Genomic DNA, 25,749 nt, shown 5'->3' with positions numbered 1-25,749 from the left:
CGATTCTATACGGAAACGTTCCATGTTCCCATTGGAAGAACATTATCAACTGATGTTTTGTCTAATTTCGATTCTTTCATAAAGTCGTGCTTTCATGGCATTGCATGTTTTGCGATTTGCAGGTGTGTACAACGTTTTAATTTTCAAAGAATGTGGACTGATGACTTGATAGAAATAGCAGGTAACGACCAGTATTGTCAAAGAGATCCGGAAAGGGTTGAAGAAGGCCTTCATTCAAGAAGGGTACACATGTGACTTACATACAATTGATATAATTAAATAAAAAGGAGGATACTTGGCTATCGCTTTCGAGCGATCTCTTCGAGGCAACCACTGTGAGAAAATAATTAGATAAGGTAGACAAGAAGGTCAAAAATACATAATACATATAGTTATTTAGACAAAACTAAAACAGTAACAAAAACTAAACTAAAAACACAAGAAAAAGAAAAAGAGCATATGAATCACGATAATTTAAGATCAGTCTCACATCAATACGAAAGTTAGGGACACGAGGTGGGCAGGTAATGTTTATTTATTTATTTATTTACACTTCGTAACCTTATACAAAATCATACAATAAAAAAAAAGGTTACATAAGTTATTAGGTTATAATGTTTGTACAGTAGAGATTAAAAAGAAGATAGCGAGGATATTACTACAAACATTTAGCTATAAGTAAATACTAACACATTTGAAATGGAACTTTATATGGATATGGGAATAAAAAATGCTTTATTATCCCTGCAATTACGAAAAAGATTTGACGAATGAAAATAGTTGACGAACCCTGCCGTATAAAACTCATAATAACCAAGTCGTACGTACAATTTTTATCGTCGGCCGCAGACTGCGGCAGCAATGCCGCGGCCGTACGACGTAAATCGAAATGATATTTTTGGATAGCACTAATTTGTCGTGCATTGAAGGTCATTACACGGTTCACATGACATCTGATTGATTTAGTAGTAGGTAATCATTTTTTAATTTATCGCTGGAATATAGCTCACGCAAACATAAAATTATGATTAAAATATTGAATATTTTCACAATAATAACAGTGGCGTAACTATAACATCTGGGGCCCGTGGCAAATTTATTTGATGGGGCCCTATGAGTAAAAATCAATGTACTCAGTTTAATTTTAATAAACTTCGAGATGTTCAGCGTACTCAATTACACGTTGTATATGTCCCACTAATGGCCATAGGCCTCCTCTCTTAGGCGAGAGGGAATGGTCTATAGTCCCCACGCTAGCAGTGTTGGCCTCTGCGTGCGACTCTCATACCTACCTGAGGTCGTAGGTTCGATCCCCGGCTGTGCACCAATGGACTTTCTCTCTATGTGCCCATTTAACATTTGCTCGAACGGTGAAGGAAAACATCCTGAGGAAACCGACATGTCTTAGAACCAAAAAGTTGACGGCGTGTGTCAGGCACTGGAGGCTGGTCACCTACTTGCCTATTAGATTTAAAAATGATCATGAAACAGATTCAGAAATCTGAGGCCAAGACCTAAAGAGGTTGTAGCGCCACTGATTTATTTATTTTAATGGACATAGGCCTCCTCTTTTAGGCGAGAGGGAATGGTCTGTTGTCCCCACGCTAGCCCAATGCGTATTGGAGACTTCACATTCATTCATAGAACATAATATCTCTTGGGCAGGGGCCCTCTTGGGTCGGGGGCCCCTGGCATTTTGCCAGCCTTGCCACCCTATTGTTACGCTACTGAATAATAATGATTATAAGTATCTTGGGTGCGTTGCCGGCCTTTGAGGTAGGAGTATGCTCTCTTTTTAATTAAGTGGAAGTCGTATACCCCAGCCGATTAGTTATTTGCGTTTTATGTGCCTAACAGTCGTTGATTCTTACAACTTACTATTCAAGAGTATTTAGAGAAAAAAATCTGAGTTTCAAGGAAGAATAAGGCCTGCCACACACCAGTTTGTTGGAATCGAACTGCTGGCATTGAAAACCCGCAATGCGGAATAGAAGGCTATTAGGTCCCTGAATCATCGAGCGAGAAGACGCAAAGAGAGAGCAATGGACACATTGGGATTCTTTACAGCCGTTGCGTGATCCCAAGGTTTTGATATAGCTCCATAAGACAGGAAGAATGCAAGAATGAGCAAACCATCACCGAGATTTACCACGAATGGAAACCACTGCAGGGTATGACATATAGCATTCCATTGCTTGTAGCACGACGGCGATAGACTCGGAGCTGGCATCAGGAGTACTATGTAGCAGACTAGTTTTTATTATTATTATTATAGCCTCTATTCGGACATGCCAGTATTTTCCTTTATTTTTCGTATATTGTACTTTTCTTCCACTTTTGCGTGTCCGTTTGCCAGATGGCAAAGGCCTCCTCCAACCTTCTCCATTCTGGCCTTTCTATGGCCACTCTACCCCATGTTGTTCCTGCGACTTGTATAATGTCGTCGTCCCACCTTTTTTGTGGTCTACCTCTCTTTCTCTTTCCATCTCTTGGGTACCATTGTGTGATTATTTTACTCCATTTGTCCTTTCCCCTGATTGAGCAGACTAGTAGTTATCCCCAATTAGCCGATTAGTAGAGCCAGACACTAAGGCATGCTGAGAACTGCAGGCGCGATCAACGCTTTATTGGGACTACGGTATGCACCAGGTAGTGGTCGGAGGATCCAAGTAAACTTATATACTCGTACATATCTAATATTTGCTATTTATGAAACTTTTAGAGAATTTATGAAATGTTAGTATTTTATATTTTGTGCAAAATAATTTGTTGAAATCTCAAATGACGAATTATAAATAAAAATGCCACGTGTTTTTATTATCGAAGAAATTTTAAAAAAAATAATTTATAATTTTTATTAATTTTCAACAATTTTAATGACAATTAAATTCCTAACATAGATTCCCTTTTCCCTCCCTCTAAGTCTCAGAAATCTAAAGTTTTAGATTTGTATAAATATGAACAAGACATAATAATTAGTTTGCCAAAGAAGTTTCACTTCTGTCATGTGTACTTTGTACGCACGTACTTTTTTTTATATTTTATGACTTGAACTCTGAGGTTTATATGGAGACAAAAACAGAAAAACATAAAAAGATATCCTTCCGAAAAATTTAAGTCTCAATAGGGTAGCATAGCAAAATGTTTCACTGAAAGGTAGACTATAGTATAAAAATCATATTAAGGCGATACGAAGTTCGCGATGGCAGCTAGTTTTTATATGAAGACTTGTCTTGATAAAGCATAGATATATCGCAGCCAACTAGCTTAATTAGCCGTTCAATTAACAGCTTAGCCTTTTAACTAAACGGCGTCGTTTAACTAGCGGCCTGAAATATATTCAGCCAGTTGATCTAACAGCAAGACAAATGACTTGGATCGATAACGTTTCATTACTTGCCTAGCCTTTATATTTAGTTCCATTTTCTGCCATCTAGCGGCAAGAATTTAAACTCTTCAAACTGTCAATATGGCGTCGGCAAACCACAACTTTGATGGTGTATTCCAAAGTTCAGAACAAGTATGAGAGTCTAATAATAACTTGACTGTGACTGACTCAAGCAATTTAATTTTTGAAGTTATACTTCTTTAGGCGCGTTATGAAAAATTGATGAGAGTGAAATTTTACGATGCGCGCGCACCGTTACACAAAATTAACAGAATGAAGTTACTTCTAGGTGGCATGAAAATTGATAATAACTATGATCAAGTTGTATTATTCTAGTATTTTTATATTTAGAACACGTGTTTCGTAACAGTACAATCAAACAGTGTGAATAAATAAATATTATTTTGGTGTTTTTATTAAATCAATTTCATATATGACGGTGATAGTATTTAGTGATAATAATTTTATTGATTAATTTTAATATTTATCGTTAATCACTACTACATTTTAGTTATTTTTTTCCATACGCCAAAGAAGTATAACTTCTAACGCGTGTACATAAGTACACACACTCTTTTTTTTATGTCAGATGTTCCATCTTCTATATTTCTGCCACATAATCACTCTATCATACGAATGGCCTAAGCATTAGCCAGCCAGTTTATTAAATGTCTTACAGGCCGCTAGTTAAACGGCTCTGTTTAGTTGAAAGGCTAGGCTGTTATTTGAAAGGCTGATTAAGCTAGTTGGCTGCGATATATCTATGATTTATCAAGATATTAGCTTCATATAAAAAATAGCTAGTTGGCTGCGACAGATACATCTTTGTTCCAGTTGTAACGGTGAATTCGAACTCCATAAAATAATGTTAAGTCAGGCACAAAACCCATTAGACTCTTCAAAGATAAATAAAACAATGAATATTAAAATTAATTTATTTTTAAACATATTCGACTTTTACATTAATAAATGAACAATATGGGTATATATCTAAGATTTTAGCGATGGTTTCATAACCAATCGTAATAGGTACGAATCGTTCTTAAATGTGTATGCCTCATCGTTCGTGTATGCCACACGCACTATAAACAATTTTAAAGGCTTTTGGCCTTTTGGCCTCAAACAGTAACAGTTAATAGACCGCCCGGTGGATTTTTTTTGTTTAATAATCTCAAAATTACTGAATCGGATGGATGTTTGTATGTTAAGGCTTATTTTATATAACAGGACGCAAACGAGCAAGAGGCTCACCTGTTGTTAAGTGATACCGCCGCCTATGGGCACTTGAGAAGGCTCGCAAGTACGTTGGCGGCCTTTAAAATTACTTTCATATAAATGGTTTAATCGCAAAAAATTAACACAAAATTAACTAGTTTTCAACACTTTTGAAAACTCTGTGATTAACTGTAATTAACGCATTTAATTTTAAAACGTCAGTTGTCAAATTTGCCGCCATTTTTGTTTTCTAGAGAAAGATATTTATAGCATAAATATAGTAAAAAAATATAGTGAATTTATTAGATCAGAATCTTAACTGACGTCAAATAAGGGGGGTTTTCTTCAAATATTTAACTGAAATAATTAATACAAAATATTTGTATTTACATATTTTATTGTACTTTAAATGCAAATGAAAATGTCGAACTTATTTATCTATTATAACTAACTTATAATTAAATACGACCGATTTTATAACTACCCTCATTGTGAATTTTGAGACTACCCTCATTTTTGAAAAATCGATCGTCAAATCCAACACCTAACAGAACGCAACATTTGAAACGCTACTTATAAAGCCTTCTAACTTTGAGATTTATATTTGTTATTAACGTGTATTAATTGCGTTCTGTTAGCTATAACTTAATTTTTGGTCAGCGGGCTTGATTAAGTCATTTAAATACTAATTGTATGTAACATACAACAATAACAAACAAAAGTCCTTTATTTCTTAACATTAATGATTTAAGGCTCTTAAAATATTATAGCGATCTCCTAATTAAAGAAATTGTATATCTACGTAATATGTAATAAGGCTTTCATTTCCATTCATTTGCCAAATACGAAATAATAATCATAATTTTACTTTGTCAAGCCCAACCAATAACTGAGATGGATATAGGAAGAGAGCTCGTAGGCAATCGAAGCATCTGTCCCTCTCTCTCACTCAACTCACAGATAGAAAGAGACAGACATATGCTGATGACGGAAACACTAGTTTCTATAACGCTGGACGTTTGATAATTAAAAGTGATAATAGATTTCTTAAATCCCAGCGTTATATCATTCATAAAGGCCAACGCGTCGTTAGTCAAAAGGCCAACGTGTCGATATTCAAAAGGCCAATGCGTCGATAGTCAAAATGCCAACGCGTCGATAGTCAAAAGGCCAACACGTCGATAGTGAAAAGGTCGACGTATCTATATGCAAAAGGCCAACGCGTCGATATTCAAAAGGCCAACGCGTCGATAATCAAAAGGCCAACGCGTCGAAAGTCAAAAAACTAGTAATTCCAAAAGCCACCAGCATACCTCAAACGGTATTCCGCCTACACCCCCTTCCTTTTAACCGGGATTAGAACCTAGCACGGATGTACACAGCTGCCACGTCGTGGTTGGCGTAACCGAGTCTCTTCGCGTGTTTGAATATCTCATTAGTAGTAGCGGTGAGGGGCAGCGATTGTTCCAACGCGTCTCCGAGACCCAGCGCCAGCTTCAGGTCCTTCTGCATGTGGCTGAGGGGCTGGTGCGTGGAGTATGAAGACTCTATCATTGCTGAAAGTAAATGCTACTTTTATTTACCTAATAAATTTATATTAATTGAAATCTCACATTTTGCAAGGAGACGATTCTTACTGGATAATCGTCTCCTTGGAAAGCTCTTTTAAGAAATATTAAAAATTATTATTTTTTATTTAAACATAATATACTTTATTCATTTTTGTTTCTTGATCTTGATAGATCCTGATAGGTATTAATATAAAAAAATCCAAATATAATATACTCTGACTTTTAATTCCGTAGAATTCTGACATTTCTTAAGTGTTGCTACTAAAAAAGTTTTCCACCGAAAAAGGGACAAATTTGACCCATTTGAGGGCAATATAAAATTAAATATTATATATTAGTCAATACAAAAATAACAAATATTTCGAATAATATCACGAACAATATATCGAATTAACTTTAATTACTTTATTTTATTATTTACCTGGCATCACTGCCTACTAATTCCAGGTTTAGTTAACCTTTTAAAAGAAATAAAATGTTATCTTTGATTGAGCGTTTTTTTTCTCTTTGTGAGGAAAAGGGACGTAATTATCACTCGCCGTTAAAACATCCACTAACAAATAAAATGTATGAATAGACAGAAGTTCAGACTCTTATTGAAATTGAAAAATGTGCCTGGTCAAAAGGTTTGTAATCTCTGACATGCCAAAAAATGATAGCTATCAGAGTTTTATGGAATTAAAAATCAGAAAATAGAGAGTATTACAAGTCCCCTTCAGGGTACTCGCGTATTTCTAAAGGGGACTTGTAATACTTTCTATACTCTGATTTTGAATTCCGTAGAATTCTGACAGCTATCATTTTGAGAACCAAGTACGGTTTACCAAACCTACTGAACCAATTTCAATGAAAATTTGACTTTTAATATTTATTTGCAATTTGTAGTAAGTATCAAAAATTATCCAATCCCCTCCTTTTGAAATAGGTTTCAAACAATTCTTACCTCGTCCCTTGAGTATCAAATGAGGGGAAGCCAGCGGTGTGAGCGCTAGAACATCCAACAAATCGGCCTGGTTGAGCCCCGCCCTGTCCGCAAGAGCCAGGCCCTCAGCCAACGCCGCTAAGGAGACCCCACCCACCACTTGCAGGACGGAATTCATTTTTGACGCGTTTCCTATATCGCCTATAACAATTATATAGAGACTTATTAATAATAATTTATTTATTTATTGCAAGAATATGGTACAAAAATGTGTAAGGTGGTACAATCGTAACGAGTTTTTGGGGGCGGTCCTTTTGTAAAACGTTACGATGCGGGGCGGGGATTGAATTACGCGTTATTGTTAATATTATTTTCGACTTACGCCACATAATAGTAACTAAAGAGTCACTAGGTGGTCACGAAACGTTTTACTATACTTGGGTACAGTACTGTACTTGGGTACTGAAAACGTCACGGCGAGTTACATGGGGGGGGACAATAATCTGCAAAAATTGCGTTACGTAATACTTGAACGCTCCCTGAAGGAATTTTAATTTTTTTTTTTATAGAACCGGGGGCAAACGGGCAGGATGCTCATCTGATGTTAAGTGATACCACCGCCCATGGACACTCAATGCCAGAGGGCTCACGATCGCGTTGCCAGCCTTTTGAGGATTAGACGCTCTTTTTTAATTAATAAATTGACGACCTTAATACAACTGACACAGAACTCACACAATTATTCACGATTACACAGAGACAATTTTTTTTTTTTAAAGCTAAAAATAAAATCAACTGTAAATAAAAAAACACAGATGGCGCTGTTGAGTATTTCGTAATATTTTATATAATTTAGTGAAGTTAATAATTTGATCTTTAAGAGGGACCTCCAAAAAAAAGATGGATAGAAGAAAAAGAAGCGGTAGAAGAAAGCTAATGGAGAAAGAAAGCCATAGATAGAGTCAGTTGGAGAAAGCTGGAGGAGACCTTTACCCGTTAAGGGATTCCTATCGACGATACTGAAGGTAGGTAGCATATAGGATAACCAGAAAAAATCTTTTCAAAAATGTTATTCTAGAAAGAAAAAACGACACTAACAATAGAAAAAAAGGTACTTAATAAATTGAAAGTTTTATTATAACGCATTATCTAGTTAAATAATTTATTTAAATATCACAAAAAATTCTTTCTACGTAATTAAAGAAATGGATATTTACTATTTAATTAACTGTCAAAGAAGTATAACTTCTAACGCGTGTACTTATGGAGCGATCAAGTATTACGTAACGAATTTGGGGGGGGGGGGGGGGGGGGGAATGTAAAACGTTACGATGCGGGGCGGGGATTGAATTACGCGTTATTGTTAATATTATTTTCGACTTACACCACATAATAATAACTAAAGGGTCAAGAGGTGGTCACGAAACGTTTTACTGTACTAGGGTACTGAAAAACGTTACGGCGAGTTACATGGGGGGGGGGGGGGTTCAATAATCTTCAAAAATTGCGTTACGTAATACTTGAACGCTCCCTTATCACACAACTGATCAGCGCCACCTTTTGAACATCAATGTAAAGCAAAAAATAAATAAACAAAAAGCGGACTACTAACTACCAAGATAAAAGGAATTCTTGCTCATGGCCTTGAAGCAGGATTGGCAGTCGTCGAAGAGGGAGCGGTCTCCCGCTGCCAGGATTATCAGGGTCCCTTCTTCCGCCTGCGTTTTCGATCCTTGGATCTGGAAAATTTAAATACCCCATTCATAAAAGTAAAAAATGGCGCTACTTTTTAGGTCTCAGATTTTTGAAGTGAAACTTCTTTATCGACGTATGGGAGAAATTTTGTAGCAAATCGTCACGTTTTTCGGTTACGCGCCATGTTGCTTTTTGAAGTGAAACTTCTTTATCGACGTATGGAAGAAATTTTGTAGCAAATCGTCAGGTTTTTCGGTTACGCGCCATGTTGCTTTTTGAAGTGAAACTTCTTTATCGACGTATGGAAGAAATTTTGTAGCAAATCGTCACGTTTTTCGGTTACGCGCCATGTTGCTTTTTGAAGTCAAACTTCTTTATCGACGTATGGAAGAAATTTTGTAGCAAATCGTCACGTTTGCCGGTTACGCGCCATGTTGCTTTTTGAAGTGAAACTTCTTTATCGACGTATGGAAGAAATTTTGTAGCAAATCGTCACGTTTTTCGCTTACGCGCCATGTTGCTTTTTGAAGTCAAACTTCCTTATCGGCGTTGGAAAGAAATTTACCGTCACATTTTTTCGGTTACGCGCCATCTTTTTCTTGTCCCTACCACGTTTGATCCGAAGAGATTCGAAGCCATTAATAACAAAAATATATAATAACGTTAACAATGATAGTAATCATTCCATTACAATTAATGAAATTCTGTAATAATCTTAGTAGTAATAAGGTAAAATGAAATAATTGTATTTGTATTCATATCTATGATAATAAAAGCCTTTTGTTAAACTCAACTAATTTAACTTTATTTAACCAATTTCGTTAAGTTGCATATAGTAGATCATTTTTCTAAAAATAAGATCATAAAGAAGTTTCACTTCTTACGTGTGCACACTAGTACACGCATACATTTTTTTATATATATATATATAAGTATTTATATACAATAATAAGGGGCAAACATGTTAGAGGATGTTAAGTGCGTTGCCGGCGAAGAATTTGCGTGAGAAGTTACCTGAGCTTCGAGATACCGCCCCCCCTTCCCGCTGATGGCTTCTACGATATCGTGTGATGTGTCAGAGTCAATGGATGTCATCTCCACGTACCCCTTACCCTCCAATGTGGGGCAGTGGAGCACACCACAGTTTCCGAATACCATCTGAAATTGTAATCATTTTATTAATATATTAGTGGACCCCACAGACGTTGTCCTGCATGATATTTCAAGCTATTAGGATATTAAAGTATGAAAGTACCGACTGCAGCGCCACCTGCCGGGCTGATTTGTGAATCTAAACCATTCCCAGATCCCCTTGAACACACACAAAAAATTTCATCAAAATCGGTCCAGTCGTTTGAGAGAAGTTCAGTGACATACACACTTACAGAAGAATTATATATGTAAAGACTAGCTGATCCGGCAAACGTCGTTTTGCCATGTATATGATTTATAATAAAAAATAGGGGTTGATCGTAGAGGGGTGAAAATTAGGGGTTGTATGTATTTTGTAATGCTCGTTCATAAAAAAAAGAAAAAAATATCTTAAAATTAAAAAAATAATAATTTACCCTTAAAATTTAGGGGGATGAAAAATAGATGTTGTCCTATTCTCAGACATACCCAATATGCACACAAAATTTCATGAGAATCGGTCGAGCCGTTTCGGAGGAGTTTAACTACAAACACCGCGACACGAGAATTTTATATATTAGATAAAGCAACTTAAATGCAATAAAATAACGTTTTTACTGCATATGTATGTTGCTTTTTAACGTTTTATTATCAAATATTTAACCTTCTTTGTGTGTGTATTATTGCCATTTTTTCAGTATTATATCTTTATACATATAATTCTACTGTACGTGTGTATATGACCGATTTGATTGAATTTTTTTGTATGCGTTTGGGTGGCGCCCTGGATGGTTTAGATTCACAAATCAGCCCACCAGATGGCGCTACAGTCGGTATCTAGGTTAGTTATCTATATAGCAAATAAACAGTTGGTATATATTATATAAATCTTCTGTGCATTCGTGATTAGACTCCTTAACTGCTGGACAAATTTCGATGATATTTTTTGTGTGTTCAAGTGGAGTCGAGAATGATTTACATAATTAGATATTTTTTGTATGTAAGCTATACAGGACAACGTCTGTCGGATCCGCTAGTGCCTAGTATAAATACATAATTTATATTAGCTTAATTGTATAAATAAAACAAAGCAAACCAGTGCAGACTTTTCGAGAGTTCAGTTCGGAGGTTGGAGGGATGTTCAAATAAATGAAACTCTTACTTCTCTACTAATATATGTAACTTGGACAATCACTTAAATGCAAACCAGGCAACTGAAGACATGCCAGACGGCGATGGAAAGAATCATGCTAAATATCAGGGAAGTCCGATAGAATCAATTATGAAATCATAAGAAACACGAAAATTGAAGACGTCACAACGAGGATACGAAGATTGAAATGGAAATGGGCTGGTCACGTAATAAGAGGTATAGAAAAGTGGAACAAAAAGATCATATATTGGTACCCAAGAAATAAGAAACGAAAACGAGGTAGACAGTTTCGAAGGTGGGAAGACGAAAAAAAATCCGTAACTGGGAAAATTTGGACCAGGAAAGCTCAGAACAGAGCAGAGTGGAAAGAAATGGAGGAGGCCTTTGCCAAAGGTGGGCAAACAGATGGGTTGTCGGTGTCTCCGACTCACTAGTGATAATAGTTTATGTTTAAAATTATGTAAAATTTTCTGTCTGAATAAAGGCTTTTATTATTATTAAAGTTATACTTCTTTAGGCGCGTTATGAAAAATTGATGAGAGTGAAATTTTACGATGCGCGCGCACCTGAGACACAAAGTTGTCAGTGTGATTATAGCGTGCGCCAGCGAGATGGGAATAAGACAATCTACAAGTAAAAAGAAATAGAATATGCGTGAAGTTAACAGCTATGCCAAGAATTTTGAATGACCATAATGATGTCATTATGGTCATTCAAAATTACCTTTTAAACAAATAAAGGAGTTTTAACTATTTTTCAAAGAAATTTAGCAATGTTTTTTCACAAAGACCTATTGTTACTTAGTTAAAAGGTTATGAAACATACCAAGTTATTAAATTGAATTAATAATATAATAAAATAATAAATTTTAATAATAATTGTTATTAATATTAATTAATAATTGAATGATATACTAAATATTAAATATTATTAAATTGTTTACGTTACATATTAATTATTAATTAATTATATTTTTAAAAAATTAAGAAAGCCAAAGAAGTATAACTTCTTACGCGCGTACAAAAGTACACGCACCCTTTTTTATTATATATGTAACGTAACGACATATTGCAACACACCCATCTTCTATCGTGACCTACAGTCGACTGAAATACTCACATGCCCTATTATCTATTTTTAATTCCCTTAAAAGGTTTCGTTTTCTGGCATTAAGAGTAATGTGACCTGACCTTTTAAAACCAATTTTCATATCGCTCCCACGATATCGGTTAAGTTAGTTTTCAGGGTTTTAATTTCTTATATATCTCCGTTATTCAATCATTGCAATAATACCAGGCAATTTTTTTGAAGTTAAATTTTTACGATGCGCGCACACCATCACAAAAAACCGACACCCTGAAGTTAGCTACATTTTATTTTGTAATATTTAAATAAACTTTATTTAACTAGATAATTCGTAATAATGAAACTTTCAATGTATTAAATACCTTTTTTCTATTGTTAGTGACGTTATTTCTACAAACGTACTTACGTCAAAGAACTATAACTTCTAATGCTACACGCGTTAGAAGTTCGACATATTTGACAATTCTATGGGAGAATTTTGTTTAATCTTACCTCTTTAGCTGCCTGTGGATCTGCGACACACGAGAACGTGATGTCAGCTTCTTCCACGACATCGCAGGGCGTCACCGCTATTGTCGCACCAACTTTCTCAAAGTCTTTGCACTGTAACAATAAAGTTATTAAATCAGTCACCTTCTATAGATCCGGCATATCTTAAAGTAGATTTAAATGTGTAGGTATTATTTATTTCAAAATCTAATATAAATTACTAGCAGACCGGCCAAGCGTTGCTGTGGCTAAGGTTTTAGTTATATTACATAGTAGCAAACTATTCAAGGGAAACGGTAGGAGAACACCAGTCATGGGGACCACCGTGCTTTTTTCGTGGTTATGCCATTAAATTGTAGCTTATGTGTAACGTTGGTACTTTCAACACAGCGCCATCTGTTAGAATTGTGACTGTCAAATAATAATCAAATAATTTGCAATAAAATAATATTGCGGGAATAAATTGAGATGTAAGCTATCCTATCTTTTAAGTTGGATCAAACTACACACGGTGTGCAAATTTTATTTCATTTAATTCAGGAGTCCATAGCGGACCAACAACGTGACACGTAATTTATATATATTAAGATGTATCACAAAAAACAATTATACTAAAGATATATAGCCAAAGATTATAAAAAGCATTAAAATTAACCAATTTTAAAAATTATTATCCTTGGGAAAAACATTAATCCAAATATTTTTTATATCCGTCTATCCGTGCGAAGTCTGAACAGCCTAATAGTTTAATTAATTCAGTGTTAAGTTAATACGCTGAAGGAAACATATTGTAAGGAAACCGGCATTATTAGACCCATAAGTCTATAAATAGATGATTAAAATATAATACATGCATCGACATTAAAGTTTGGCGCCATTAAAAACAATGAAGTCAATTACGTCATCGAAATCCATGAACAGAGTCATCTATCAACAAACTACAGAGTTAAGCTTCTACAAATGACCACTAGATGTCGCTACGCGTTTCCAAGGCTAGACTGATCAATAGCACGACGCGCCACGCAACCGACGCGTCAACGACCGCGACGCCATTTTGATAACGGCGCTTCCCGCCACACACGGCGTCATGCACAAGTGAACACAAGGCACACATCTGCGGATTTTTACGTTTACAAAATTTCATGTATGTGTTTGACACACATTTTTACTAGAACACGATTAACCAATATTTTATCCTCATATTGCGTGCTAATTTAACATTCAAATTGCGATGTCATTGGAAATTTTTATCTCCGTCCCATTCAAGGCCAATAAAGATAAATACAATAGTCAACACATCGTTTGACAGAGCATTATTTGTTCCGAACGTGGCAGCGATGGAGTGAATACGTTTGGTAAGACAGACGAAACAAATGAAGGTCATGTGAATACACGTTTTATTCTAAACATCGAATATGCTGAGTAAGCAAAATAAAAATCTAGTAAGTAAATGAAATTCGATATTAAAAATATGCTAATTGAAGCATATACTAGTTCAAATAATTTATAAGACACAGACGTGTACAACATATTAACATTTTCATTTAGGTAAATCTATATACCAACCTAAAACACTTTTCGGAATGTCTATAATACAATTTAAAGATTTTAATGAAACGACCAATTTAAGTTATTAAAGAATTACGCTACAAATATTGATTTGATTTTATAGGCAATGTATATTAATAAAATATACCAGTTGTATGCACAATAAAATTATAGTCAAACAAAAGGTTACAATGTACATTCTCTAAGTAAACAATGAAGACGTATATTGCTTATAATAGCGTCAGTCCGAAACAAGACAATTATATCGCACACCCAGAACAATACTGAATTAAGTCTAAAAATCCCAAAATCGACTTATTTATTTAGAACAATAGGCAATTTTTTTCCGCGCATACCACTAAGACAGCCATATCTATATTTGCAAAAACAGCCAACAGATGTCGCGCTAAGTCTCTATTAGTGAATTAATAACTACCGAGTCGTACCGCGAATATGAATCTAATTCCAGTTGGGACATGTTCGTCTATGGAAGCAGCATGTAGTGACGTTACGAAACAGTGAATTATTTCGTAATAATTAAGTATTGTTAAATGCAAGTAGAAAATTACTCCGAATTATTTAGTTTTAATACAGTGTTGGTGAATTTCCTGTTTCTGCTGATTTGATAGTATTTCTAAATAATACTGTATTGGTGACGAAGGTATGTTATATTTTTTTAATTATTCCAAAATAGTACAGTGTTGTTTGATAAAGGTGAAAATTAGTTCAATGATGCACTATTGTTGGTAAATCTGAATAATGTTATAATTTCTGTAAAAAGAGCAATATTTTATTTTTTAATACTAAGAATTACTACTTATTATCTAAACTAAAAGAATACTTTTGAAAATTGTTTTTTTAATTTATTTAAAAGAAGATCTAACATGTTTTTTGAGATAATGCAGTATTAATGAATGAAATTTAATATTTTATGTTATTTGGCAGATGATGAAGGGTCGGGGTCTATTGTTGCTTGAAAAAGCAATGGAAGCAACCTCAAAAGAAGCTGGGTCAACTGCTCAACAAAGAAAAATAAAAATTTGTGCTGAAAATGAAGCAAATGCATCACCATCATCACTCGTGGTATCACCAGTCACGTCATCAGCTATCACGGTATCACCTATTGCAGCATCAGCTCTCGAGGTATCACCTATTGTAGCTTCAAAAAAGTCTTTAACACCTGATAAGAGTAATGAAAGTGATTTTATAGATGATTCGGATACGGATCCTACTTTTTCTATCCAAAAAAGACAAAAATCCCGGCCACCTGTAATACCTAGACGAGTATCTTCGTCTTCCTGCTCAAGTACCTCTTCAGACTCCAGCTCATCGTCATCAAGCTCTAGCAGCTCGAACAGTTCATCTGATAATGAATCCAATAGACCAGGCCCATCTGCAGCAGATACCCAAGTTGTTTCCATTGAACCTGCTCCAACAGACCCCAAGCCAAGAAGAAAACGAGTACGAAACCCTGCTGCCTGGAAATCAAAGATTGCTAAAACATTGCGCAATACAGGTAAATCTTATGTTTCTCTATCAAACCCCACAAAAAAGATCGCAGAACGTCGAATCCGTCCATCTTGTGGCGATAAATGTAAATTAAAATGCAAAACTAAAATAAACGAAGAGGCAAGGCAGGATATTTTCGAAAAATATTGGCTTCTGGGAGATCTAGAGAGGCAAAGAGAATACATTGTCAGGCACACGCAAGAAATAAAACCAAAATATAGGTACATTACTTCTCAAAAATTAAGAGCTTTGAATTCGGCGTATTATTTTGAAATAGATGGTGTGAAGATTAGGGTCTGCAAAGATTTTTTTAAGGCTACACTGAGCGTATGTGACAGATACATTAAGACAGCCCTTTCAAAGAAACGAGATGACGGTTTTATAGACGCTGATGCTCGTGGGAAGCATGGAAATCAGCGCAAAATAGACTCTGAAGTAAAAGATAGTGTGTTCAATTTTATAAACTCTATCCCAAGAATAGAGTCTCATTACCTAAGAGCTCAAACCACACGAGAATATATCTCATGCGAGAAATGCCTAGCAGACTTGTATCGAGATTATAAAAACCTCAGAGAGCAAAATAACTTACCCCCTGCATCAGCTTCAACTTTTAGTAGGATATTCAATGAGGAGTTCAACATTTCATTTTATGTTCCAAAGAAGGATCAATGTGACCTTTGCGAAAGTTATAAAAATGCCGATGGTGAAGACAAGGCTAGGTTAAGTGAAAATTATGAAAACCACCTGAAAGAAAAAGGACTGGCCAGATTGGAAAAGGAGGCTGATAAAAACAATAAAAATGTCGTTGTAGCAGTGTACGACCTCCAAGCAGTTATGCAGGTTCCTAAAGGACAAGTTTCCCTGTTTTTCTATAAATCACGTATTAACTGTCTTAACTTGACTGTAAGCGACTTAAATGCAAAGGATGTTGTTTGTTTTTTCTGGGATGAAACCGAAGCGAAGCGTGGTGCAAATGAGATCGGTAGTTGTGTCCTTGCAAACATTGAGTTGATTCTTGCAAAAAGTGATCCTAATAATGACGTGGATATCATATTCTATAGCGACAATTGCTGTGGGCAACAAAAAAACAAATACTTACTATCTGTCTATGCTTACGCAGTTAACAATATGCTAAGAGTTAATTCCATAACACATAAATTTTTGATCCGCGGACATTCTCAAAATGAAGGGGACAACGTCCACAGTGTAATAGAAAAACAGATTAAAAGACACTTAAAATCTGGTCCTATTTATTGCCCACAGCAATATGCTACTTTAATTCGTACTGCGAAAAAAACAGGACAGCCGTATCATGTAAAAGAACTTTTACACAACGACTTTTATGACCTTAAAGTCCTTCAGGAATCTTGGGGCAATAATTTCAATGTGGATGAGGACAATAACCAAGTCAAGTGGATTGACATTAAGCAACTTCGCGTTGAAAAGCAACATCCTTTGAATGTCTTCTATAAAACATCGTACAGTGAAACTGATTTTAAGAAAGTTTGTGTTCGAAATCGATCAAGGCGCTACAAAGATCAAAACTTTTCTCCACAATTGCTTAAAGCATATACAGAAAAACAACCTCTGGCTGAAAACAAAAAGAGAGATATAATGGAATTAATTGAAAAAAATATTATTCCCACTAATTATGTCAACTCTTATTACAAGACAGCATTAAATTTAGAGTAGCACAGCACTTACAGGAAACCTAATTTCGATATCTGAGTACCCTGTTGTTATTTTATTTTTTATAGTAATTTTAAGGCAGTCCATAGATAATTATTATGTAAGTAAACCTGTGATGTTACACTGTTGTGATTTAAATAAGACTTGTTAAACTAAAAAGACTTGTTAAAGTAAGTAGTAGGTATGCTCTTAGAGTTCTTTGTACATAGGTACAAATAAATATATATTCTATGTTCCTATTAGGCTAACTTTTTATTTAAATAACATCTAGTCCAGTTTTTGGATTATTTTATGTGGGTAGCTAAGCCATTATCGCAGCCATGTTCACGAGTGTTAGCAAAGTACCTACCACTTAAAATAAGTACGTAATAAGTAAGTAGGAAGTTAAAGTTTGTGCCTCGTTTTATTACTACCTTTTGAATCTTTATCTTTATCTTTGTTTTTTTTTCTTATTTGAATCTTTGTATATTTTTTGGTTTAAGATTGTGTTTTTTTTGCTTTGATCTATGGGTCTCATACGACCACAAACATGTAAGACTGTTTTTTTTTTCATAACATAGCTGATGACACTGTAACAGTGTATAATAAAAGTGCATGCTGATTATCATACACATCGTTATTTTATTTACCGTTTTATACATTCTATATATAGGATACATTCTTGAAATTGAAACAGATAATTCTTTGCTGAATATTTACAACCAATATATGATAGGATTACACTGCATTATTTCAGAATCAATCAGTAAGAACGGAGTAAATAGAAATATTTTTTATTTTATTGGTTCAATAGTTTTACAACAGTGAATTAAGTTGAAAAGTAAGGATTTAACACTTTATGTGAACTTTTTACAGTAATTAACTAATGCCATACTGATAAGCATTTGATTCATCACACAATATCTAAAACACCTAGGAATAACTTTTCATCTAACATGAGAGAACAGTTTTTAGTCGATACTCAAATAATTCCTGTTTTGACTTAGTGCAGTGTTGATCTGGGGGTGCGATATATGAAAGCGAAATTCCTACATTATTTCATTCTTAACAATTTGCTGTTGTTTTTGTTGATTGTAGGAATTGCTTTCCAAACGTTCATAAATAAATTAAAAAAGGGTGCGTGTACTTATGTACGCGCGTAAGAAGCTATACTTCTTTGGCATTATTAAAAAATAGTTTTTGATTGCATGCAAATAATTAATTACAATTAAATAATCAAAGACTGGAAAAGGAGTCTTTATAGTCAATAATAAATATAAAGTTCAGTTTACATTTGAAAAAATAAATAAATAAATATTTATTTATTACTCTCTTACATTAAGTGTAACAAATTCTATTATTATATTCTATTATTATTAACAAATTCTATTATTATTTATTATTCGAATGTTGCTTTTAAATTATGTCCAATGCCGTAGCATCTTCCGTGGGCAACTTCATTCTGTTAATTTTGTGTCACGGGGCGCGCGCATCGTAAAATTTCACTCTCATCAATTTTTCATAACGCGCCTAAAGAAGTATAACTTCAAAAATCTGGTATCGCTTAGATATTTATTGATTAATTGCTTTGTTATTCCTCTTTTACATTAAATATATAAGATATTTAATGATCAATGCATGTTACAATTTATAATTGTGTTTTATGTCTAAATATATTTTTTTTTGCTTTTGTGTATAATGAAATTGTTTAGATATTGTATAATAAGCAGCTGTAGGAATACTGATGAGCAGATAAATAAACATCCCAGACATACTTCATTTGTCTTGAAAGACTTTTGATAATATTTAAGTATATATTTTGCACAACGGACCTAGAGAGTCAAAGTACGAAAACTGAGCCCACAAACCATACCATACCAGTATCGACTCATTGACGACTCATTGGTCTAATGGTTAGTACCCCTGACTCCGAAACCATGGGTCCCGGGTTCGATCCCCGGCTGAGACGAACATCGATGTGATGAGCATTTGGTGTTGTGCTTAGGTCTTGGGTGTTTAAATATGTATTTATATGTCTATCTATCTATAATATGTATGTATATCCGTTGCCTAGTACCCATAACACAAGCTTCACCAGCTTAGCATGGGACCAGGTCAATTGGTGTGAATTGTTTAAAAAAAAAATCTACTATGGACCGATCTGGTCGCCAAACTCCAAAAAAGTACATTGGGGATTGAATTACGCGTTATTGTTAATATTATTTTCGACTTTCCAGTACTTTACACCACTTTTAGGTATAAAGAGTCACTGGGTGGTCACGAAACGTTTTACTATTGGGTACAGAAAAACGTTACGGCGCGTTACATGGGGAGGGGGGTGCGTTACATCAATAAACTCCAAAAATTGCGTAACTATTGAACGCAAGTATAAGAAATTAATTCAATTCCTTAATTACTTTTTTAGGCATATTATGTTTATAATACTAACTAGAGGCTATAACCCTGACTAGCGGAACCTTCAGGGTTTACTGAAAGTCAATGTTCCTGAAGATTTGGCAGAAGCAAATATTTACAAAGATCTAAGACAACAGATCCATTAAATCCTCAGAGCTATTCAAGGCCACCCATTATGACAGACTATAAACACTTTCACTATAAACTGTTATATTAAGTTGTTCAAAACGCTTTAGTAGTGTGATGTCTCCCGTACATCATAAATGTATTGGATTTTTACATTTGACTTCCATATTAAAATAGAATTGACAACGTTATATTAAAATAGAATACTAAAAAGGTTTAGGCCATTAGACCAAGGAATGGCATTTAGGGATGTAAGTGAGGTGAAAACGATCTCGAAGGTTGGTATGTCGCAATTCCGTCCAACTCTGTTCCATCTTTCTTTATATAATTTTTTTTTATTATATTGGATGATTTTTCGACTTTATGTATTATGAATAAATAAATATTATAATAACTTGGATTTCTTCAATAATAAGGGGCAGTAAGTATTACGTAAGTAGATTTACTGCAATTCATCCCCCCCCCCCCCCCCCCTTGTCAGCAAAAGTAAGCAAAGCTCTCAAAAATAATAGTGAATTCTCGAAAATGCATTTCGTTTGCAAGCATAGACAATGTGTGGGTAATATGTGTAGAAAAGTTAATAATTACTGTTGACGTAATCACCAAATAAAGCTTAGGTTTCCTAGAAAAGCGGTGCCGTTATCTAGCGGCCGTAATGTAGCGTTGGCTGACGTCACCCATACGTTATCTATAAATAACATCGGAGTAGGTTTCCTAGAGAACGTTGAGTGTCATCGTAACGTCAAGTAGCGGTGCTGTCATTTGCATGACGGCCGTCATAGCGGTGAGTACCATTAGTTCAAAGTTTTTCGCGTGTAGCGGTGCCCATATTTAATTAATACAATGAGTGGAAACGTATTTGCAAAGAAAGTGGTACATTCAGATCGAGTAATTATTATAAATGACAATCAACCATATTATGTAATATGCAAATGTCATATTAATTATCATAATGTCGTAATAAGAACAGAATTATAATTGTTACCAAAACGTATGGTCTAAATACTACACGATAAAGGCAAGATGCCTTTAAAAATTAAGTCACCTTTGCTGACATCGTCAGAGTTACGCAAAAGTATAGCCAGACGCAGGCAGTCTCTTCAACATTTCATTTGTATTAAATATTTTAATGAACATAGGTGTGTGACTCTTATCTCTGAGGTCGTAGGTTTGATTCTATGTGCACCAATGGACTTTCTATGTGCGCATTTTACATTCGCTCGAACGGTGAAATCATCGCGAAGAAACCGGCTTGCCTTAGACCCCAAAATGTCGACGGGGTGTCAGGCACACGAGGCTACCAACCTACCAACTCGTCTATTAGATTTCAATCCATATTTGTGCTGCAGAAGCGGGCTGTTCGGGGTATTTGTTGTGTTTCTCCGAGGGAGTCGGTACGGAATAAGTTTAAGGAATTAACTATCTGGTCAATATATTCTTGAAGCCTTGTTGTATGTCCAAAAAAATATAAACGATTTTAAAACAAATGGTGACTTTCACCAGTATAATACGCGAAATAGAACTAATTTGAGTGTACGACCAACCAGGCTCCAAAAGATAAACCACTCCTTATATGGAAATTGTATTCGTTTTTACAACAAACTCCCAAGCGAAGTTAGAGTATTATTATCACTAAATAAATTCAAAGCCGTCGTTAAACGGAAACTAATCAACAAAGCTTTTTATAAATTTGAGGATTACTTAAATGATCCTAATCCTTGGGATTGAATTGCTCCAGTTCAAAGAATTTGTATGACAATACCTGGCGATTAAAAAGAGTGGCGGAAAGTTTCTTGCCAGTTCTTCTTACCCGCTCTACGCCCTTGACTTGCGAACTGGTAGTAAATGTAAATTTACGATTAATTTAACTTGACGATTCAAAAGTGTACTTGGTTACCCACTTGAATAAAGATATTTTGAGTTTGAGTTTGAGTTTATCATGAAACAGATATGGAAATCTGAGGCCCAGACCTAAAAAGGTTGTAGCGCCATTGATATATTTGATTCCGTTGACCCAGTGACCGTAAAGAAATCACTGCAGAAGTTACTGTCTATGTATATTTAAATATATAATGTGTGGCTTTCATAGCGAACGATTACACCATATCTTTGTTACATAATATGTTATATATTATAGTTATGATATAATAACGGCAAAGTGAGTCATTTACCAAATACAGAATTTATTTCAACATTTAATACGACGTTTACCGCTTTACTTTGACAAGATTTTAAAAACCATTATAGATTGATATATTATATCTCTATATACATATATAAAATTCTCGTGTCACAATGTTCAGTCCCATACTCCTCCGAAACGGCTCGACCGATTCTTATGAGTTTTTATGCATATTCAATAAGTCTGAGAATCGGCTACTATCTTTCAAACTCCTAAGGGTCCCCGCACATGGGCCACCGGCCACAACCACAAAACGCCGTCACTGGCATATTTCCTGTAATTTTCATACATTTTATGGACTCGCCGCACACGGTTGGCGCCGGTGGCGGCCACACGCTACAAATCGTCGCAGCTTGCTTCTTGTTGCTCGCACCGGCCACTAAACGCCGACACAAAAAGCCGCCACACGCCACTCGCGCGATTCCGCGCCCCTCTCTCCCTTACCTCAGTTAACTTGAAGTCGACGGTAACGCACGCACGTAGTCTGTGTTTCATATAGGTAGATAAATATGGATATAGAATTATGTATATCAGAGATACAATCCCGTCCTGCGATTTGGGATTCAAAAAGTGATAGTTTTAGTAATAGAGGAGAAAAAGTGAAGGCCTGGGAAGAAATCTCGTCCAGTCTGTATTTTGTATATTTTCGAGTCCCACTATTTTCAAAGTGTGACGAAAATTGAAACCATCCCTTTTGCGAATAAAGTTATGCAAAATGCAACAAGATTTCACAATGTCTTCTGAGAAATGAACAGAAGTGTTTAATGGGCGATGTAATATTCTCCATTTGTTTGCTAGTACGCCGAAGGTACACTCAATGCAACGTCTGGCACGGCTTAACCTCTAATTGAAAACTTTTTTGTCTAAGTCCAAATATTTTCCAGAATATGGCCTCATCATATTTTCACTGAGGCCAAATGCTTCATTATGTATAGTTCAATGGTTGTCGATTACCGACCTGTCGTGGTGAGGGGATATTTAAAGTCTTTCTGTGTATCAAATAACTATGGTTTCGTCTTCTACGACGACGTCTTTATATCAAAAGTAGCGCAATTAAACCTTCTTCGTCAGAGTCCATTATGATACTGCAGGCAAGGGTTAAAAAAAAGTAGCAGCCACCGACCGCAAGTGTCGACCACCGGCCACAAGTGGCTGTCGCGCGCTTCAGCTACCTTTGTAGCCGCTTCTAGCTTCTCGTGGCGGCGTTTGTGGCTGTGGCGTGTGGCCCGTGTGCGGCGACAGTAAGTGATAAGGGGTGACAACCCCAAAAATTTATTTTTAGACAAATTTTTTTGCTTTTTTTTTATGATACATACAACTCTTAATATTCATCTATCCTCTACGATCAACCCCTATTTTTATTTGTTAGTTATGAACTTATAACTTGAACTCTGAGGTTTATATAGAGAAAAATCACAGAAAAACCTAAAAGTTTTCATTCCGGAAAACCGAAGTCTCTGGGGTAGCATAGCAAAATGTTCCATTTTAGTATGTACTAAAAAGATAGACTATGCATTACGGAGAAACGAAGTTCGCGGGACAGCTAGTATAATTATAAAAACTTTACAAATTGTTGTAAAATATTTGTGAGAGACTGGTGCATATAATAGGACTACAGGTGCCACCATCAAAGCGGACCAGACCAACTTCTATCTCGTCAAATCTAGTGTAACCAAAGCTACTTGGTAACAATATAAACTTTGACTGTATACAAACTAACTGTTGTGGTCTCTGGCAGAATGACCAGCGCTGTGGAACACGTCTGCTCCACAGCATAATGCTGAGCCAGTTACAACCACAACACACACACACACACTTAAAATGTACCTTTTTTTTCTTTTTTCCATAAATTCTTGTAATTTTTCTTTTTTTGTTATTATTATTTTTGTGTTTCGTTAGTTATAAATGTTATGTCTGTCTCTGTATGACTGAGTCTCAGGGTCCTGAATCCTAGATCAATGCTTGCTTTACACACACATAAAAAAAATCAGTGGCGCTACAAGCTCTTTAGATCTTGGCCTCAGATTTCTGAATCTGTTTCATGATCATTTTTACATCTAATAGGAAAGTAGTTGATCAGCCTCCAGTGCCTGACACACGCCATCGACTTTGGGTCTAAGACATGTCGGTTTCCTCATGATGTTTTCCTTCACCGTTCGAGCAAATGTTAAATGCGCACAAAGTCCATTGGTGCACAGCCGGGGATCGAACCTACGACCTCAGGTATGAGAGTCGCACGCTGATGCCACTAGGCCAACACTGCTCGACTCTCGAACAAACACATAGACTACTCGTATTTTTTTTTTTTTTTAAAGACAATTCACGCCAATTGACCTAGTCCCATGCTAAGCTGGTGAAGCTTGTGTTATGGGTACTAGGCAACGGATATACATACATATTATAGATAAATATACATATAAATACATATTTAAACACCCAAGACCTAAGAACAACACCAAATGCTCATCACATCGATGTTCGCCTCAGCCGGGGATCGAACCCGGGACCCATGGATTCGCAGTCAGGGGTACTAACCACTAGACCAATGAGTCGTCGTATTAACGAGAGAAAGTTTAATATTTTATAGGAACCGGAGATATCGGTCCCTTTCACAACGTTAGAACAATGAAACCCCCTGCAGAGCAGACCGAGATAAAAAAAGAATTAATTCAATTGACACTATCTCTAATATTGACGTACATATATTGATACAAATCATAATCGATTTTAAATTAAACAATCAGCACTCCCTATCAAACCCTAATGTCAGAGAGCGTTCATGTATTACGTAACGTATTTTTTTCCTTTTGTAAAACGTTATAGGGGATTAAATACGCGTTATTGTTAATATTTTTTTCGATTTACACCACATAATAGTAACTAAAGAGTCACTAGGTGGTCACGAAACGTTTTATTATACTGGGGTACAGTACTGTACTTGGGCACTGAATAACGTTACGTTCGCTCTTACATGGGGGGGTCGGTCAATAATCTCCAAAAATTGCGTTACGTAATACTTGCCTTAGTCAATGGATGTATATGTCACCGTAAAATTGTAAAAACCGTTAGATTGTAATCTATCTCGCGAGATTGTAAACTGTCGAAAGATTGTCAACTCAACATACTGCTTGCAATTTAACGTATTATTATTCGGTAGTTATATGAAATTGTTGGGAAGTAAAATTAATCTGTAATTGACCAAAGAAGTTTGAATGATAACTAAGTTAGTGTAGTACAATCTACCGAATACCGATAACCGATAACCCATAGATTACAATCTAACGGTTTTTACAATTTTACGTTAACATATACAATATAGCGGCGCTGCATCTATTCATAGATTTTACAAGATTACAACTCGTACTCATGCTTAAGAGGATCTGTTTCGGATTATGACGCAAATATTACAGTTACATTTCATATAATGTCGCTTTAGTCATATGCATTTGTAAAACCAACCAGGCTCCAGAAGATAAACCACTCCTTATATGGAAATTGTATTCGTTTTAACAAGAAACTCCCAATCGAAATTAGAGAATTATCACTAAATAAATTCAAAACTCTCGTTAAACGGAAATTAATCAATAAAGCTTTTTATATTTGACGAATATTTAAATGATCCTAATCCTTGGGATTGATTTGCTCCAGTTC

General features: G+C 35.4%; 2 protein-coding genes across 4 annotated transcripts in view; one reads left to right on the top strand and one right to left on the bottom strand.

Moving 5' to 3' along the window:
* Window positions 1-4,309: 4,309 nt before the first annotated feature.
* Window positions 4,310-25,749, bottom strand: part of LOC125061690 (putative oxidoreductase GLYR1 homolog) — a 72,455-nt gene continuing 51,015 nt past the window's right edge. For 2 of the 3 annotated variants that reach the window (XM_047667233.1, XM_047667235.1), the window contains exons 8-12: window positions 12,654-12,764; window positions 9,806-9,949; window positions 8,709-8,835; window positions 7,118-7,297; window positions 4,310-6,159 (exon numbers count right to left, since the gene is read on the bottom strand). In XM_047667233.1, the coding sequence (XP_047523189.1) occupies window positions 5,960-6,159; window positions 7,118-7,297; window positions 8,709-8,835; window positions 9,806-9,949; window positions 12,654-12,764 (762 nt within the window). In that variant the 3' untranslated portion in view covers window positions 4,310-5,959. The remainder of the gene's footprint in view (window positions 6,160-7,117; window positions 7,298-8,708; window positions 8,836-9,805; window positions 9,950-12,653; window positions 12,765-25,749) is intronic. The other variant, XM_047667234.1, reaches the window with a different exon arrangement.
* Window positions 14,466-18,007, top strand: LOC125061689. The gene is made up of 2 exons (XM_047667232.1): window positions 14,466-14,859; window positions 15,144-18,007. Exon 2 carries the CDS (start codon window positions 15,144-15,146, stop codon window positions 17,397-17,399), a length of 2,256 nt encoding a protein of 751 aa, XP_047523188.1. The 5' UTR covers window positions 14,466-14,859; the 3' UTR covers window positions 17,400-18,007.

Source organism: Pieris napi, chromosome 24 (genome assembly GCF_905475465.1).
Source record: "Pieris napi chromosome 24, ilPieNapi1.2, whole genome shotgun sequence".
Lineage (NCBI taxonomy): Eukaryota > Metazoa > Arthropoda > Insecta > Lepidoptera > Pieridae > Pieris > Pieris napi.
The sequence above is the reverse complement of the archived record's forward strand: the minus strand, read 5'-3'. Positions and strand labels throughout refer to the sequence as shown.